The sequence below is a fragment of the Carcharodon carcharias genome, chromosome 23, assembly GCF_017639515.1.
Source record: "Carcharodon carcharias isolate sCarCar2 chromosome 23, sCarCar2.pri, whole genome shotgun sequence".
NCBI classification, from domain to species: Eukaryota; Metazoa; Chordata; class Chondrichthyes; order Lamniformes; family Lamnidae; genus Carcharodon; species Carcharodon carcharias.
In genome coordinates, this window is record NC_054489.1 from 18443469 (window position 1) to 18460913 (window position 17445).

The 17445-nt window shown below is 41.1% G+C and overlaps 1 protein-coding gene across 2 annotated transcripts in view; it reads left to right on the forward strand.

Moving 5' to 3' along the window:
• wnk4a (WNK lysine deficient protein kinase 4a) overlaps window positions 1-17445 on the forward strand; it is a 91556-nt gene that overhangs the window by 40386 nt on the left and 33725 nt on the right. Inside the window, exons 5-9 of one of the 2 annotated variants that reach the window (XM_041217587.1) lie at window positions 3563-3651; window positions 5951-6173; window positions 10794-11145; window positions 12386-12501; window positions 14599-14669. In XM_041217587.1, coding sequence (XP_041073521.1) covers window positions 3563-3651; window positions 5951-6173; window positions 10794-11145; window positions 12386-12501; window positions 14599-14669 — 851 coding nt within the window. The remainder of the gene's footprint in view (window positions 1-3562; window positions 3652-5950; window positions 6174-10793; window positions 11146-12385; window positions 12502-14598; window positions 14670-17445) is intronic. The other variant, XM_041217589.1, reaches the window with a different exon arrangement.

Here is a 17445-nt window from a genome sequence, read left to right on the forward strand (position 1 = left end):
TGTTGTTCTCATCTTTAAAAAGTCAAATAAGGTGGATCTATAGGATCATTATTCAGTAATGGGAGTGATGCCTAAAGGAATCATTAGAGATTCGCCATGTGACTATTCAGACAGAGAATGACTTTTCTTGCTGTGGCAATGTGGCTTCAGGACGAGGTCTTTTCTGACTAATTTTGAAGTTAGGAGAAAAGAAGGCTGGGAGGAGATTTGATAGAGGTATTCAAAATCATGATGGGTCTGGGCAGAATAAATAGGAGCCTGAGAGTGTGGTGGAGACAGGTTCAAACAAAGCGTCCTAAAGGGAATTAGGTTGTTATCTAAAAAAGAATGCACAAGGTTAAGGAGAAAAGGTAGGAGAATGGCACTAGTGGAAATGCTCATTCGGAGAGCCAGTGCAGACACGATGGGCCGAATGGCCTCCTTCTGCGCTGTAACAATTATGTAACTCTATAATTGTATTTTTGAAGAAGCCACTGAGATAGTGAGTGCTAGATCTGCCATTGTCTACCTCGACTTTTTAAAGCTTTAGATAAAGTACCGCACAAGAAGCTTCTCTGCTAGGCTAAAACTTCAGGTATTAGTAGCAATCTGCTGTGCTGGATCTGAGAATTGACTGAAACCCCATAGACACAAAGCATTTGAAGATAGACATAGATATGACTGGAGACCAGTCACCAATGGTATCCTGTAGGAATCGGTGTTAGAATCATTGGTGGTTATTTTCACTAATAATCCAGATGCGGGTTTTGGGGGAATTATCCCAAAGTTTGCAATGATAAGATATGTGCGAGAGTCAGGACTGCAGACGATGCTCGATTACTACCAATGAACCTAATGCACTAGGGGCTCGGACCCGTGGCAAGTGATGTTTAACTTAGAAAGTTGTAGTGTTAAGCATGCGGGCAGGGTGCATGCTGAATATATGTAACACCCTTCAGGAAAAAGAACTAAAGCTCCAACCGTGGGCTTTGCTCCCCTTGCTGACTTGCTGACCAACCCCACCCCCACCTCACCCCCTGACAACCCAGTCCATGCCTATTAAGGCCTGCCCAGTGTGACGGGCACCCAGTTGCGCTCAATGCTCCCTGTGCAGGCCGGGGGAGGAGGGAGAAAGAGTGCAGAAATCTCCCTGAGGCACAGAGCTGCCTCAGGGAGATTAATTTCATAATAGAACATTGAGAGAAAGAAAAAATAAATTATTTAGACGTCCCCTCAAGTGACAGTGTCACATGAGCTGGGGCACGTTTATGAATTTTCATGAAAATTTTTATTGCATTAATAAAACCTTCATGAAACCTCATCCCGCCTGTGGATGAGGTTTCATGAGAAATGCGAAGGCCGCCTGGGCTCTTCACCTGCCAACCAACCTTCGGGCAGCCCTGACAATTACTTTAATTAGTTTATTAATGGCCTTAATAGGCCTTTGACAGTTCGGCGGGCGGGCAGCCGACTCCAGTGCGCGCCCGCTGAACTAAAGATCGGAATGATGCGCGGTGACATCGGGACACATGCCTGATGTCACCACGCGTTCACGTGTGGGGTCCACCCCCACACGCTGACCAGAAGATTCTGCCCTTTATGTTGTAAACTGCAGCCTTTGTGATAGGCCCAGGGCTCAGTTATTTCATCCAGCTGATATGTGGAATCCTGCTGTTATCTTTCCAGCTTTTACACTCAACCTGACTAACAACCACATCTTTGCCATTATTAAAGACAGTTCTGATTAAGTGTAAAATTATGATCTGCAGCATAGGGTTAATCTGGGGAATTTATTGCCAGGAAATTTTACCTCAGAGAAGAACTGCTTTTTCAAAAGGAAAACTTGGGAAATGATTGGTACAGGTCTGAACTGGTATTGTATACTTTAAAATGGAATTCCAGTTCGGACTAGTACCAGTCATTTCCCAAGTTTTACTGGCTTTGCCCTCTGAGTATCAATTTTACATAGCTATACTGGACAGTATTGAAGATATTAATTCCATTTTGTGCTGTTAATCATATGTGGGCCATTTGCCTCTCAATCCCAAATCACTCCTCTTTACAGCAATTATTATAATCCCTGACAGAGATTCATTCTGTGATTGAAACTATATTAAATAAATCATCTAATATGCCAAAATTAAAATACAAAGTAGGAAATTTTTATACAAGTGGGAGAGTACTTCCTGTTGAAAATATTTCCTCTACAATTCTTCTTTAATGAAGCTTTTGGGGAATGGTTAATGACTTCAGAGTAATATGGGTAGGAGACCTGAGAAAGCTATACCTGCCTTGATTCTTCTTGATTAAATATTGGCAACTATTCTTTCCAACCTCTGTAAAAATAATCAGCATATGATCCTCAAGAGTCATTAGTTTCAACTGTAGTATTGGTTATGGACTCATACACATCTGGGGAGCACAACTTGACTGATGTTGTCATCTGTTGTCAATTTGGGAATAAAAGGAAATTTTTCTGAAGTTTGTTTTTCTGACTATACAACATGCACTTTGAGGGAAGGGGTATCATGTGAATCTGAACATGTCTTTGAATCAATTAGTTCAGCAATGCAATGATCTTTTGGCCCAATATCTTTGTAAGTTGTTGTTCTGCATTTTTGTTTAAGGATGTTTCAAGGATTCTGGTATATGGCCAAAGTCAAAGTACCACTAGTTAATGATGCTGAACTATTTAGATGCTAATCTGATTAAATGTCTTTGACCTTAGTAAAATTTGTACTTGCATTATATGGTCGGAGTTACTGAGAAGCAAATGCAGTTAAGACTGTTTTAATTTTCTTAAAAGCCACCAACACTGGCTCATACTGGAATAAGTTGATATTGATGGGCAATACACAGTAAGAGTGTAGCCTAGTTTCACAATCCTCCTTGATTAGATTACTCTGTAGGAAAATTTTGGAGGTTACATGATTCACTCATTTCCATCTGATTGATTAAACTGAGACTGTGTAAAGAGCTTGACCCCAGTTTTACACCTGACATTTGAAGAACGATGCACATTTTCATTATTATGAGTGCAGCACTTGATTCAGCATTTGCAAGTAGTATAGCTGTTACATTTGGTATTTGTAAGGTTTATAGTCAGCTTCTATTTTAGGTTTCTTTCCTGGCAACTGCATCAGATCTGTGCCTATTTAAATAATCACCTGCTAAATTATATATACCCAGAGTGGGTAGAGAAACACAAATCTGTAAGTAAATATTTAATTTTCTAATCAAACCAAAGCTTTGTCCAATTGGATTTTAGTTTAAACTAATCAGTCTGTAGTGTCTGGATACAAGAGTAAGTGCTCATCGTGTAGTTTGCAACAATTGCGGGGAATTAATTAATGCTTCATCATTACCAACAATGAGCAATTGCAAACAGAAATAAAATTGTGATGACGGAATATGACTTTATTTGTAAACTTACTGAACTTGTTTACTTGTTTTTTTCTGAGAGGTAATTAAATGCATACCATAAAAACATTTACCCAGTTAATCATTACTACGCTCAACACTTTACACTTTGATTGCACTTTGTTTTAAACTAAAGGTTACTGCTTGGTATTTTTTTCTGTAGGGAGTTAAGCCAGCCAGCTTTAACAAAGTAAAAGTCCCAGAGCTCAAAGAGATTATTGAAGGATGCATACGCCAAAACAAAGATGAGAGGTAAGAATCTGCTCATCGTTTGTTAGGTGACATAAGTTAAACTTACAAATAGATAGGGAGTTCATCTATGATCTATGAACTGTCCCTCCCAATCCCATAGGACCAGCTGGAATACAGGAAATTTCTAATTCCTTGGATGGGAAGCAAATGTAACAGCATTATATGGGGAGATGTTTAGGCAGTTTCTGGTTGGTACACTATGATGCTAAATGCCAAGATGTAATGTGATTCTCAATGGGTTGTTATATTATTGTTCTGTTATAATGCAAGACTTCTTTAAATAAATTGATTTTTTTTATTATCACTGTGATTTTGTACAGCAGTCCATGCATCTGACTGGATAAGCCCACGGTGCATGTACTGTCAGGAATTTATTGCCAGGAAGTTTGGGCCTCATTGTCATCAGGCAGTGCATACCTACTAGGCCTCACGAGGTAGCTCACCTGGAACAGAAGATCAGGCTGCTGAGATGGCATCAGGAAAGGAGGGCGGTTGTGTAGGGGAGGGACAAGTGAGCTGGGGGTGGTGGGGCTGGGTAACTATGTTGAGGGAAAGGTAGGGCGGGTTGGGAAGTGTGGGGGACTGGATCAGGAGGTGGGGAAATCGAGTCAGGAAAGGGCTGCAATCAGGGAAGGGGAGCTGGTGGCTGGGTAATGGTGATCAGTCGGGGTAAACGAAGGCTGAGCTCGGGGTTGCAGAGGTGATCAAAGTCAAAGGGAGCAGCAGCCACTGGGGGAAGGGCAATAATGGTGGAGATTGGGAAGGGGTACGAGCCGGCAACAGCCTGTGTGGCTTAAATGTTGGGTCGGGGGACCGTCCTGCCAGCTCCACATTCAGATAAGTGTATTTTAAGATCTTAGCTTCTTGGTTGCAGCCTACAGAGCCAAGCTGTTAGGCTGCCTTGCACCAGTTGTGTTCATGGCAAACTCGTGTGGTGGGGCGGAGATGGGGGAGAGTGCTTCAAACATGCGTTAGGTCCCTTATTTGAATCTGAGAAGGGATCATTTCCTGTTTCAGGCATGGGATATAGATGCTAATTTATTTGTCTACATTATCGTAGCGGGTGGTGCATTTCTGGCTCATGATAAGTGTGCCCTTCCTACCTGCGGTATTGGGAACTAGGGAGGCAGTTCAGCACCTTAAAAAAAAAGGTGCAAACTGGAATTTCTAGGCTATTGTGCAGCAAGAGATGAAAAACATGTCAACCACTTTAGAACTGATTACGCCTGAATCCTATCTGCATCCCTATTTTGAAATGTAAGCAGCAGGAATGTGTTGAAGTTTATAATCTGGTGCATACTAATCTGGTGTGTGCGGATCTAAGGAACAAGGAGATTAATTGAAATGTACCATTTTTGCTTCCCATTCCAATGTCTTTGATCTGCACCTTCCCATTATCACTGCTAGAAAAAGATCTCTAATTTTCAGCAGCTTGGCAATAAGCGCCAAGTCTGAAAACAGCAATCCACAAAGATACCCGATGACCGCTTCATTTGTTGCAGAACATGCCTTTCAAGGATTGGTCTCTTCAGCCATCAGTAAAAATGCACCATATGAAGCTACACCCCATCCCCAACAGATTTGATTTGCTGCATGTCCACCATTTTGCATAGATAAAAGGGGGCCGACCACAATGAGGTCTCTAATCCTGAGTCTTCTTGCAGAGCATTTTATTTTTAGCAGTTGATGATGAGAATCCTCCCGTACTTCCTGAGAGGTCATCTAAGTGGGAGGGAGGGCTATAAATTGCATAACTGCAAACATATAATTATAACAGCAGAACCATGGGTGCTATCAAATTGTGAATCTAGAGAAGAATGCAAGTTGGTGTATGTGGTAGCATTAGAAATAAATTAAGAGGGTCTCTGTTTGTTATTCCTATTGTAAACGTATTCCTAAAAAGTGAATTCATTATGGCTGAGCAAGACTCATGATCACAATTCTGCTAAAATTGGGTGAATTGGGTAAAAGTAGTTATAACTTTGATCCATTGCTGAAATCTTGCTTCATAGAGATGCCTGGTAACAGTTACACTTTCAGAATTCTGAGATGTAATTTTTTTTACCTTTTATTTTTATTAGTTAGGTAAGTAGCAGAGATGTTAGTTGCAAAACATGATCTGAACATGATGGGAATTATTTACTTCGAGGTCACTTGATGGTTAAATGCATGAAACTATCAACAATGTTTATTCAGACATTTGAATATCCAAGTAATGTTCAAACTTAGATATGTGGAAAAATATTTAATTGCAGATCCATCAGCTGGCTTAATCTTGGCGTCCTATTCTCTTCTTGAGCAGGTACACCATTCAGGATCTTCTCGACCACTCATTCTTTCAAGAGGACACTGGGGTCCATGTAGAGCTCGCAGAGGAAGATGATGGAGCAAAATCTGCCCTAAAACTTTGGCTCCGCATGGATGATTCAAAGAAACTCCATGGAAAATATAAAGACAACAAAGCTATAGAGTTTCTTTTTGAACTGTATAAGGATGTTTCAGAAGAGGTGGCACAGGAAATGGTAAAGTTACCGCTATTTACGCTTCTACATTGTCAGCATGCAGAGCTCAAAGAAATGTAGGTTTTATTTGTAGGATTTGCATGAATGTGAATCTTGGGCAAAATGTTTTTAAAATTGTTCCAATGAAAAAAAGAGCCTTGAATAATTAGCAAATGATCCTCCCATTATTACATTTTTTTTTTTGCTTTGTCCTAAAATTTCCATGAACGTAGAAGGATTTATGTTTTGGCAAAATTAGGATGTGTAATCATTACTAGTAAATTAGATACTCCGATAATTGGGCCTTCACTTGCACAAGAATACATTGTCTCTTTTAAGTGCTCATTTCATGTACCAACACTGCTAACAATGACTAATCTTAGGCCGGGATTTTCTGGTACCGCCAGCGGTGGGAATCGGCGTGGACTGGACCAGAAAATTTGGAGAGCAGCCAAAAGTCCAAAACTCCCGCCCTTAGGCCAGGATTTTCCGGCCTTGCCATGGGCAGGACCCGCCGTGGGTGAGGCAGCGACCCAACCAGAAGTCCATTGACTTGCGGCGAGACCGGGAGATCCCAGCGATGGGCGGATGCAGAAAATCCCACCCTTAGGCCAGGATTTTCCCCTCGGCGATTTGGAGGCTGGGCTCGGTCACCGAGGGGAAAATGATGCGGGATGACGGTGGGAGGAATCCCCGACGTCATCCTGCCCCATTTAAATCTTTAGGAAGGCGGGCAGGCAGTAAAATCAGCTGTCCGCCCGCCAATCTGTCAATGGCCAATTGGGGCCATTGGCAGGCTGGTTAAAGTAATTAAAGACCCTGCCCGTCCAACCTTAAGGCTGGCGGGCAGGCCAGGAGTCCCAGATTATTGATGAAACTTCATCCACTGGCGGGATGAAGTTTCATGTCCGTATTGTAAAAAGAATAAAGTGTACATGTTCTTTATTAAAATGTCCCATCTCGTGTGACATTGTCACATGAGGAGGACATGTTAATAATTTTTAAATTTTTCTATTTTTAATGTTTTTGACGCTGTCAGTATTCCCCCTGAGGCAGGACTTTGCCTCAGGGAGAAGTGCACTCTTTCGCTCATATGCACGAAAGAGTGTACTTTGACAGCTGGGGATTCCCTCCCCCCAGCCGCACAGGAAGCGCATAGCCCTGGCGGGCTTCAGAAAAAGCATGAAACCTCATCCACAGGCGGGATGAGGTTTCATGAGGGTATTTAAATTTTTAATAAAGGTTTCAATAAAAGTCATGGACATCTCCCAACTCATGTGACAGTGTCACGTGAGGGGACATTTCAGGGAAATTTTTTTATCATTGAATAACAATTTTTAACTCAGAGCCTTAATTGGCCCGCCCCGCTCAAAATGGCAGCCGGCCCCGCTTCAGTGGTGGGCAAAATTCTGCCCTTGGTCTTTCTTTGGAAAACAGGATCAACATTTGGCAGCAGATGTGAAAACTACATTGTTCATCTTGAGCTTACTGCCTAAAGGCTGTCCGACCCATAATGGCATGACCTCTACCAGGGTAGGGCAGGGAGGCAGATCCTGAATCCATCCTAGCCGGAACAGGAATTGAACCCTGTGCTGTTGGCACCAATCTGATCCACACTGGCCATCCAGCCCACGTAGCCAACCAGTTCCCCAAGGAGCTTAAGTTGCTGTGGCAACATACACTTTTACATGCATGCTGTAGCCTGGAGCTATAGATAGTCTTGGTAGGGGCTTCAACATTCTTTCCATCACATGGCTGACCAGGAATCTCTCTCCCTCTCACTGCTTGCCTTTGGTGTGTGTTGGGAGAATTTACAAGTTGATACTCAAACTGTTCGGCTGTGTTATGGACACACCTTCTGTAGTCATCAAATCCTGGAGTGGGTCTTGAACCTGGAGCTTCTGGTTCAGAGGCAGGGATACTATCCACTGCACCACAAGGCCTCCAAAGCTAAGTTAAGCAACCCTCTTTAAGGTGGCATTTTAGAAATTCAGAAAAATAATCTTCACTCTATCAGCAATCCTCCGTGTTAGCAGTCTTCTGCTTAATTCAATACATGTTTGCCTCTACTTTTTGTTAATATGCAAATGGTGAGCAAATTTCTCCAGTGTACCACCTGGATCAGAAAGGTCACCACTTCCGTTCACAAACTAACCCTATTAGCTGATTATAGCCACAGTGTTTATAGTTGTATTACAGTTGGAAAATTTTAAATTCCCATTGGCAAGAAACTAGCATGAACCTTGGCACGATTCTGATGTAAAAGTGATTGAGGAAATTATAAACCATCTCTGCAGTTGGTTCCACCCAAAATGAAACTTGTGCAATGAGACTAATCCCAAACGACCAAATATTATGTGTAGAATCAAATCAGGCAGACAGAATGAAAATGGTGGTATTGGAAATAAACACTAAATTCCCCAAAATGAAGGGTTTGTAAAGGAAAGCCACAGTCAGGTTATTAACCCAGAATCAGATACAGGATTTCATGGGCAGGATCTTCTGATCGGCAAGCAGGGACGTCACCCTGCGTCATTTCCATTTTCAGCTTGGTGGGGGCGCAGCTGCGCGCCTGCCAACCTGTCATCAGCCTATTGAGGCCATTGAGAAACTAATTAAAGTCATTAATGGACCTGCCCGTCCAACCTTAAGGTTGGTGGGCAGGCCGGGAGCCCTGGCGGGCTTCAGAAAAAGCATGAAACCTCATCCACAGGCGGGATGAGGTTTCATGAGTGTATTTAAATTTTTAATAAAGGTTTCAATAAAAGTCATGGACATCTCCCAACTCATGTGACAGTGTCACGTGAGGGGACATTTCAGGGAAATTTTTTTATCATTGAATAACAATTTTTAACTCAGAGCAGATCTCCCTGAGGCAGCACTTAGCCTCAGGGAGATCAGTGCGCTCTCTTGCACGCATGCACGAAAGAGCACACTGCCGGCTGAAGGAACCCCCCCGCCCACACAGGGAATGCATAGCGCTTTCTGGTGGACATCACACTGGGTGAGCCTTAATTAGGCCGCCCACGTAAAATGGCAGCGCACCCCCCCCACCCCCAATCGGGGGTGGCCAATTGGAGACAGCGCCCATTCCTGCACGACCCACCCCCCCCCCCCCCCCCCCCCACAATGGAAAGAAAAGTTCTCCCCTTGTTATATATCAATAAACTCGGGTTCAAATTGATGTATAACACTAAAACTGAATTTTATTACTTATTTTTTCAAACATACTTGAACCAAAGTCCTGTGAGCTTATTGGATCTGCCCTTGTTTTGAGGCAGTTGCTTGATGGAAGGGGCTCATACTGCTATTTGGATAGTTATAATTTGGCTCAAAAAAAAGGAGCAGCAGTTATATAGATAGAGCTTAGAACTTGTGGAAGACTACAACTGTATAACTTGTTGATTTTACTTTTCTAGCTAGTGGATTACATTAATACTGATTTAGATGTGCAAACAAATCATTAAGATTAAATGTTCTGGAGAAATGGGACTCTTACCTTTCACAATATCAAGATTGACAAGGCTGTCAATCTGTTTGCATTTTTGAAGTCTACATATGTAAATGATTAATTAGGATGACAAACGTCAATGACTTGCTTTGAAGCCTACATGATGAGTGATTGCTCTCTATACAACCTTGGAGTTATAATCACCGCATTCATCCAATAGGAGATGACCAGAAATCAATTAGGATATAGAATCCTAGTCCATCTCCATTTTGCCAGCTCAGGGACTGCAATCAACTTAACACACACACAGGCCAACTCAACACTGACCCAGGATTGAACCTGAAACCACCCTGGTCTATGCCATCTGCTTTTATTCAGTTTGCCAATTTTCTCTCATTAAGAAACAAACCTTTGCAAAGGTACAGTTCCTTAGGCAATGACAGCCCTCTGATTGCTTTCTCGAGAGGTCATTCTCTATCTGTGAGCTTAGCTTATATCATTAGGCTACTCAATGTGGCATGTATCACAATTGATTCCAGCTTGATTATCACCCACAATAGCTCCTTACTAACAAGTGTCACTGCACAAATATCAGCATCAGGAACCCTTGCCATTTTCTTTTTGCCCCTTCCAAACCCAGGGTCACTGAGACCTGCTGTAATGCCCCAGCTGAGATATACTGACTCAATGCAAATCAAGAATCGAACCTTGATCTTGTAGCCACACTGCACACTAAACCATTGGAGGATCTACAAAGAAAGTCTGCTTTAATTCCTGGAAACTTGTCTCATTGAGGACAAGCCTATGGGCCATAATAAATCTTAGAGTTTCAGGGAACAACAATTACAGTGCAGACAATTTCTGTTAATTATTTATGCACATATATTATCTATTTATTGAAGACAGAATAGATGAGCAGTATCATTCTTTTATTGTTATTACATCTCCGATCCAATAATCTTACAATCATCGCAGAAATATTTCATTTTGTATTCAAACAGAAGTATTGTTGCAGTGAACATAGAACATGAGATCACACCATTAAATTGTAGATTATGGATAATCTACAAGGGGAGACTTTTAGGTTACCATGGTACCATAAGATCAAAAGTGTATATATGTGAAATTAGTTTTTCTTCAGCAAAATGCTGTCCTCCCATTTTTGAATGTGTGGTGTATCTCTTTGTTAGGTAACCTTGGGTTTTGTGTGTGAGGCTGACTACAAATTGGTTGCAAAGGCCATCAAAGATCGTGTGACTGAGGTCAAGAGAAAACGTGAGAGAAACCAACGTATGCAAGAGGAACTGAAGAAAAAAGAGCAGGAGAAAAAGAAGAAGATTTATGAGCTCTTGGAAGAGCTAAAGGTGCCTCAGGACACAACAGAGAGTGCAGCTGGAGCTACTCAACTTTCCAAACCTACAGCCACCACAGGTCTAACTGAGATCCTGCTGATTCCTCCATTCCCACCTGAGCCTGAGGAGCCAGAGGCTGATCAGCATCAGACTTTTCGTTATAGAAATACTAACTATTCTTCAGCTACATGTAAGACTGAATTGAAATAAGTAAATAATTTTATACTCCAGATTTTATACTCCTGAATAAAAATGATGGCTGGAATTGCCTCATCTTATGGCTAAACCCTAGACTGTCTAACCATAAAAATCTGTGTGGGCCCAATCTAGGATATATGGGAAATGAAATTCAGAATGGGCAGGGACGCCAAACAACCAGTGCAATGCACAGACGGTTATATGGACCGCCAACATATGATTCCATTGAAATAACTCTGTGTCAATGTTGTTCTATTTCTAAATAGTGCTTAGCACCTAAAAGTGGATGGCTTAAGCTTCTCTCAACTCTGAGTTTATTACTAAGCACAAATTGCATAGTGTTTTATTTCATTATTGACTGTTAACCCTCATTTCCATGTATTTTCCAGTCTTTGTTAGGTTCCCTAATACAGAATTAATACAAGTCTACTTCATTTTCCAATTTTCCCCCCTTTGAGGGGTAATACCTTGTCCTGTCTGTGTGTTTCCTTAACTGTACAGAAAGTTTCTAGTTGCAGATGGAAAGTTGGCTCTAAACCACAGATATATACACATGTTTGCTGATTAATTGCATAAACATATTTGCCAGGAAAACTTCAAACAACACTATTATTAAAGTGGCACAAAGAGACCAAAGACAGTGTTTGCTTGTGGATACTTTTCTCTTCCCATCTGTCAGAGGAATACATCTTCAAAAGAAAATAAGTTTTTAAGTATATTTTTATGAAGCCAAGTAAGGGCAGAATATCAGTGCACTCGTTTACTGTATCATAAATGGATACTATTGTCTGTTAATTTCCCACATGGGGGTTCCTGATATTGGCCAAGCCATCTGAGTAATAGATCACAGAATTCAAATTATTAGTAATTCCTGGTCAATCCATAGCAAATCTGATGATATTGCAAACACATATAGTTAGAAATATTATTGTGCATTCCCTAAACACAATACTTTCAGTCCATTACAAACCTCTTTTCCAAAGAATTATAGTCTATAGATTTATGGATTTTCACTAATTTTACACTGGTACCGTTACAACATAAATGGTAACATGTTCAGCTCCACTGATTTGGATTTTAAAGCTGGTAATACTTTGATAAGCGCGTCAGTGGAATTCATCCAAGTGTAATCAGAGCATTTATTGTACTCTTTGTTAAAATGTAACACAAGAAGAATAAAATTGATGTCATTGAAACCAACCATCTTCATTTTTTTCTCTGTTTCTGATTAGCTGATTGTGAGACTGATGGTTATCTGAGTTCTTCTGGATTCTTGGATTCCAATGACAATTTGCACATGGCTGGCCAGTTAACACCTAAATCTACAATTGGACTCCAGTTTCCAGCAGTAAGTGACTGTCATACAGATTTAAGCTTGTGGACTTCTTCAGACAATGTCAAGTTTTGTGAAAGTTATCCAGTTTTCAGCGCTAAGTACAGTTAGTAGTCCTAATTAAAGAACATTTTTGTTGGTGGCATCATTTTATCAGGTTGCGTGGTTGTGTTTTGCTAAATTTTGGTGCGTTGAAAGGCTTGTTCTCAAGTCCCAGGGCAGTAAGATAATACTATGGGGTATTGGACAGTCATCCCAAACCAGCGGTTTCCAACAAATTCATATGGGCTTGAGTTATGTGCCTCATTTTTTTTCCCTCTTCTCAATTTTCATTTATGAATGGCTAAACCTATTAAATTTGGTTTCTTACTCAAAAAATGCTTGCAAGATCATGGGCAGAATATTACGCTCGGCGTGTGGATGCACACCCGACACGCCCAAGCGTAAAATGACGCTCGATGATGCCAGGCACGTGTCCTGACGTCATCGCGCACTCGCACGATATTTCATTCGGCAGACGCATGCCAGAGTCAGCTGCACGCCCGTCGATAATTGAAAAGCCTATCAAGGCCATTAACAACCTCATTAACTTTAAATTTACGCTGCCAATCCAGCCTTATGTTTGGGCAGGTGAAAAGGCCAAGCAGCCTTTACACTTTTTAGGAAGCCTCATCCACGAGCAGGATGAGGTTTCCTGAAGCTAATACACATTAAATAAAAACTTTAAAGCATGCCCTATCTCATGTGACAGTCACATGAGGGGACATGTTTTATTAAATTTTTATTGTCTTTATTAAATTTTTTTAAAAAGCCCTTCAATCTCCCTGAGGCAGCTCCAAAGCAATCTATTGAGCGCACGCATGAAGTTCGCACTAGGCCGGCTCTCCCTCCTCCCCCTGCCCGCACAGGCAGCACTTAGCACTGCTGCTCGCGATTCACACAGGGCGGGGCTTTAATTGGCCTGCCCACTGAAATCGTGGTGCGGAGTCGACCACGGGTGGCAGTCGGCTTCCTGACCGCCCCAGCCCATCCCCACCAAGCACCCTTGCCAAGGGCGTAATCCTGCCCCATATTTTCCAAGCTAATAAACTGTTAGATGTACTAATTGGTTTGTCTACCTGTGGCAGCGTATCACATAGTTACAGTTCTGAAATAATGTGTTTTTTAATTAAAATTACAAGAAACAATTTTATTTTTTCATTGGAAAACTGAGATGAAAATAAACAGTAATTGGATGATACCAAGCTTTCAAATATGTCAAAAGTCAGAAGTTTGAAGAAAGAAAGACTTTTGGAGTTGAGTTTTAGTTTTCATATTATTGGGAACAATAATTTAGAGTAAGACCATATAGAAGCCTTGAAAGTTCTGATTTGAAGGAAGTTGACGAATGTGAAATGGTCAATAATTGGACAATTTGAGGAGGCTATTATATAAAGAAGAAATGTGGTGGGAGAGAGGACAGAGCTCAAGGGAACATTTGTTAATAGAATAAGAATTTGAAAGAAAATGGAAGAGCCATGAATATTATGTTGGTGGGAGGACATAACCTGCTTGGAAATGTACAGTGCCTGACCATGTATGAATGCTTCGAAAATGTTCAAGGCAGAATTCCCAAGTGCATTACATACATCAATAGTCCTGCCAAAAATATGCTGCCTATCATTGTTTAGGCTTCTAAAGTAATGGGAAATTCAAAAGGAAAGGGCAAGTTCCATAACTTTGGAAAATACTGCTTTAACAGGGTGTACTCTGAAATAATGCATAGTACTTATTTTAATATTTTACATGATAACTCATGTAGGAGAAGAATGTTGGAAATAGCTGGGACTCCACATACCGGGTAAATTTTCATCTTTACCACCAGGGCAGTAGTCTGATGGACCAAAGCGATGGAGCTGATCATTCATCTGTTGTAGAGCTTGTCTGATCTTTATTCCATTCAGCTGAATGGAAGTCGGGCCAATTCTACAACGGATGAGTTATCCTCTCCCTTCAATCAGATGACTGTTCCGCTCTTTAGTTTCTGGTCATGGAAGCTTTTAAAGTTTGTTTAGTATGGTATCTCAATAAATGTTGCATAATTCTTATTCTGTTTTGCATCTTTCTTTGCAGAGCATTGCTGTGACTATTCCCTCAAAACATCATTTATCACTTCACAGTGGGCTCAATTCGCCAGTTGACAGGTAAATCAAAATGACTCAGAAATTGAAGAACCATGGGATCCTTTAATCCATTTGCACTCCCACTTTTAAAAATTTGTATATCCAAATCCCTAACTCTCATATGTCTAATCAATAGGGGGGAAAAAAAATGCAAAGAACATTATTGTAGTGACCTATGAGTATACTTCGATTTTTTTTTATAAAGTCTTCATTCTCTGGCTGACATTTAAACTTGTCAGTCTTTAGTGTGTGCCTTTTACTAATTCTTTTTTGGACAACAACATGTAGTTCTTCAAAGGAATATGTCAGAAAGGGTGGAATATCTGATTGGTTTTTTTTATGATGTCACGAGAAAATTATTGCACCTTCATGGAATTATCAACTGTTGTGGAATAAGAAATAGTTTTGCAGCAATTCGAACTTGCAACATTTATAACAAAAACTTATTTGTCAAGAAATAATACAAAATTGAAAATGGGACCAATTTTTGCAATAGAGTAAAACCTTCTGTTCCATGAAGGATTGAATAATTATAGTGAGAGAAAGAATTAAAGATCAAAGTCACTTCGACTAAATTTCAATAACAATATTTGAGAAGTAAATATCATGAGTCATTGAAAACCATAATAAACATTTCACAATTTGGCTATAAAGGGTATTAATTTATAGTTCCTTTATCTTTTCAGTGTATCACATGGCATGCATGCAATATAAACTAGCTCTTTGAACCTCTCCTTCCCCTAGTTTAGACCAGGATCTTATGGCCTTTCCCACCCAGTGGGATATTACGGTCCCATCGAACTGAATGGAGATTTAAATGGCTCACCACATCCGCTGGGAGGAGATACGTCAAAGCGGGGCCATAAAATCCTGGCCACAGTTTTGTTGCATTGCACCTAGATAGCATTTGAGGAAATTTGTCCAATTTTTGGCAACAATCCTCCAGGAAGAGGTTGTTCTGAGGTGGAAACCTACAGCCTGTAACTGTTGGCTTAAATGCAACACTTTTATACTAGAGTCCAATCATTTGCAGTTGCTTAAAAAGTGAGAAAAAAAATTGTCTTAATTTAGTAATGTATGCAGAAACTGAATGGAACCACACTTCTCTTAAGCATCAACACTAATTGAATGATATTTTCTTAACTTGTAAAAGTAATGTTGAATTATCATCTGTTGTATGTTCAGAAATTACACCATGGGAAGAATTTTCCGGTTGGCGAGCAGGCGCGGGGCCCACTCATTGACGTGTGAAATGACACACGGTGACATCAGGCGGGTGTCCCGACGTCACCGCACATCATTTAGGTTTTCAGTTCAGCCCACCGAACTGTCAAAGGCCTATTAAAAACTAATTAAAACAGTTAAATGAGCTGCCCGTCCAACCTTAAGGTTGTCGGGCAGGCGAAGAGCCCAGGCGGCTTTCGCATTTTTCATGAAACCTCATCCATGAGCGGGATGAGATATCATGAAGTGTTTTAAAATTCAATAAAAATTATTTTAAAAATTCATTGACATGTCCCAACTCATGTGACACACTCTGCCTCCTGCCAGACAGTCAATCTTCTATCCATGCTAGTACCTTGCCTCTAACACCATGGGCTCTTATATTACTGAGCAGCCTCCTGTGCGGCACCTTGTCAAAGGCCTTCTGGATGTCCAAGTAGATAACATCCATTGGCTCTCCTTTGTCTAACCTACTCATTACCTCCTCAAAGAATTCTAACAGATTTGTCAGGCATGACCTCCCCTTGATGAAACCATGCTGACTTTGCCCTATTTTACCATGCACTTCCAAGTATTCTGAAATCTCATCCTTAATAACGGACTCTAAGATCTTAGCAACCACTGAGGTCAGGCTAATCGGCCTGTAATTTCCCGTCTTTTGCCTCACTCCCTTCTTAAACAGGGGGGTTACATTAGCGATTTTCTAGTCCTCTGGGACCCTCCCTGACTCCAGTGATTCTGAAAGATCACCACTAATGCCTCCACTATCTCTTCAGCTATCTCCTTTTGAACTCTGGGGTGCAATCCATCTGGTCCAGGTTATTTATCCTCCTTCAGACCTTTCAGTTTTCCTAGCACCTTCTCCTTGGTAATGGCCACCATACTCACCTCTGCCCCCCAACTCTCTTGAACTTTGGGGATGTTACTCATGTCTTCCACCGTGAAGACTGATGCAAAGTACCTATTCAGTTCCTCCGCCATTTCTTTGTTCCCCACTACTACCTCTCCAGCGTCATTTTCCAGCAGCTCAATGTCCACTTTTGCCTCTCTCTTACCCTTTATATATTTTAAAAAACTCTTGCAATCTTCTTTTATATTACCGGCTAATTTACCCTCATATTTAATCTTCTCCCTCCTTATTTCTTTTTTAGTTGTCCTCTGTTGGTCTTTGTAGGCTTCTCAATCCCCTGGTTTCCCACTGCTGTTCGCCGCATTGTATGCTTTCTCTTTAGCTTTTATGCTGTCCCTGACTGCCCTTGTCAGCCATGGTTGCCTCGTCCTCCCTTTAGTATGCTTCTTCTTCCTAGGGATGAATTTTTGCTGTGTCCCCCACATTACTCCCAGAAACTCCTGCCATTGCTGTTCCACAATCTTTCCTGCTAGGCTCATCTCCCAGTCAATTCTGGCCAGCTCCTCCCTCGTGCCTCTGTAGTTGCCTTTACTCAACTGTAATAATGTTACATCTGATTCCAGCTTTGTCCTCTCAAATCGCCTAAGGGTTCCTTCACCTTAAGCTCCCTTATCAAATCTGCCTCATTAAGCTCTGTGCCTCAGGGAGATTTTTGCGCTATTT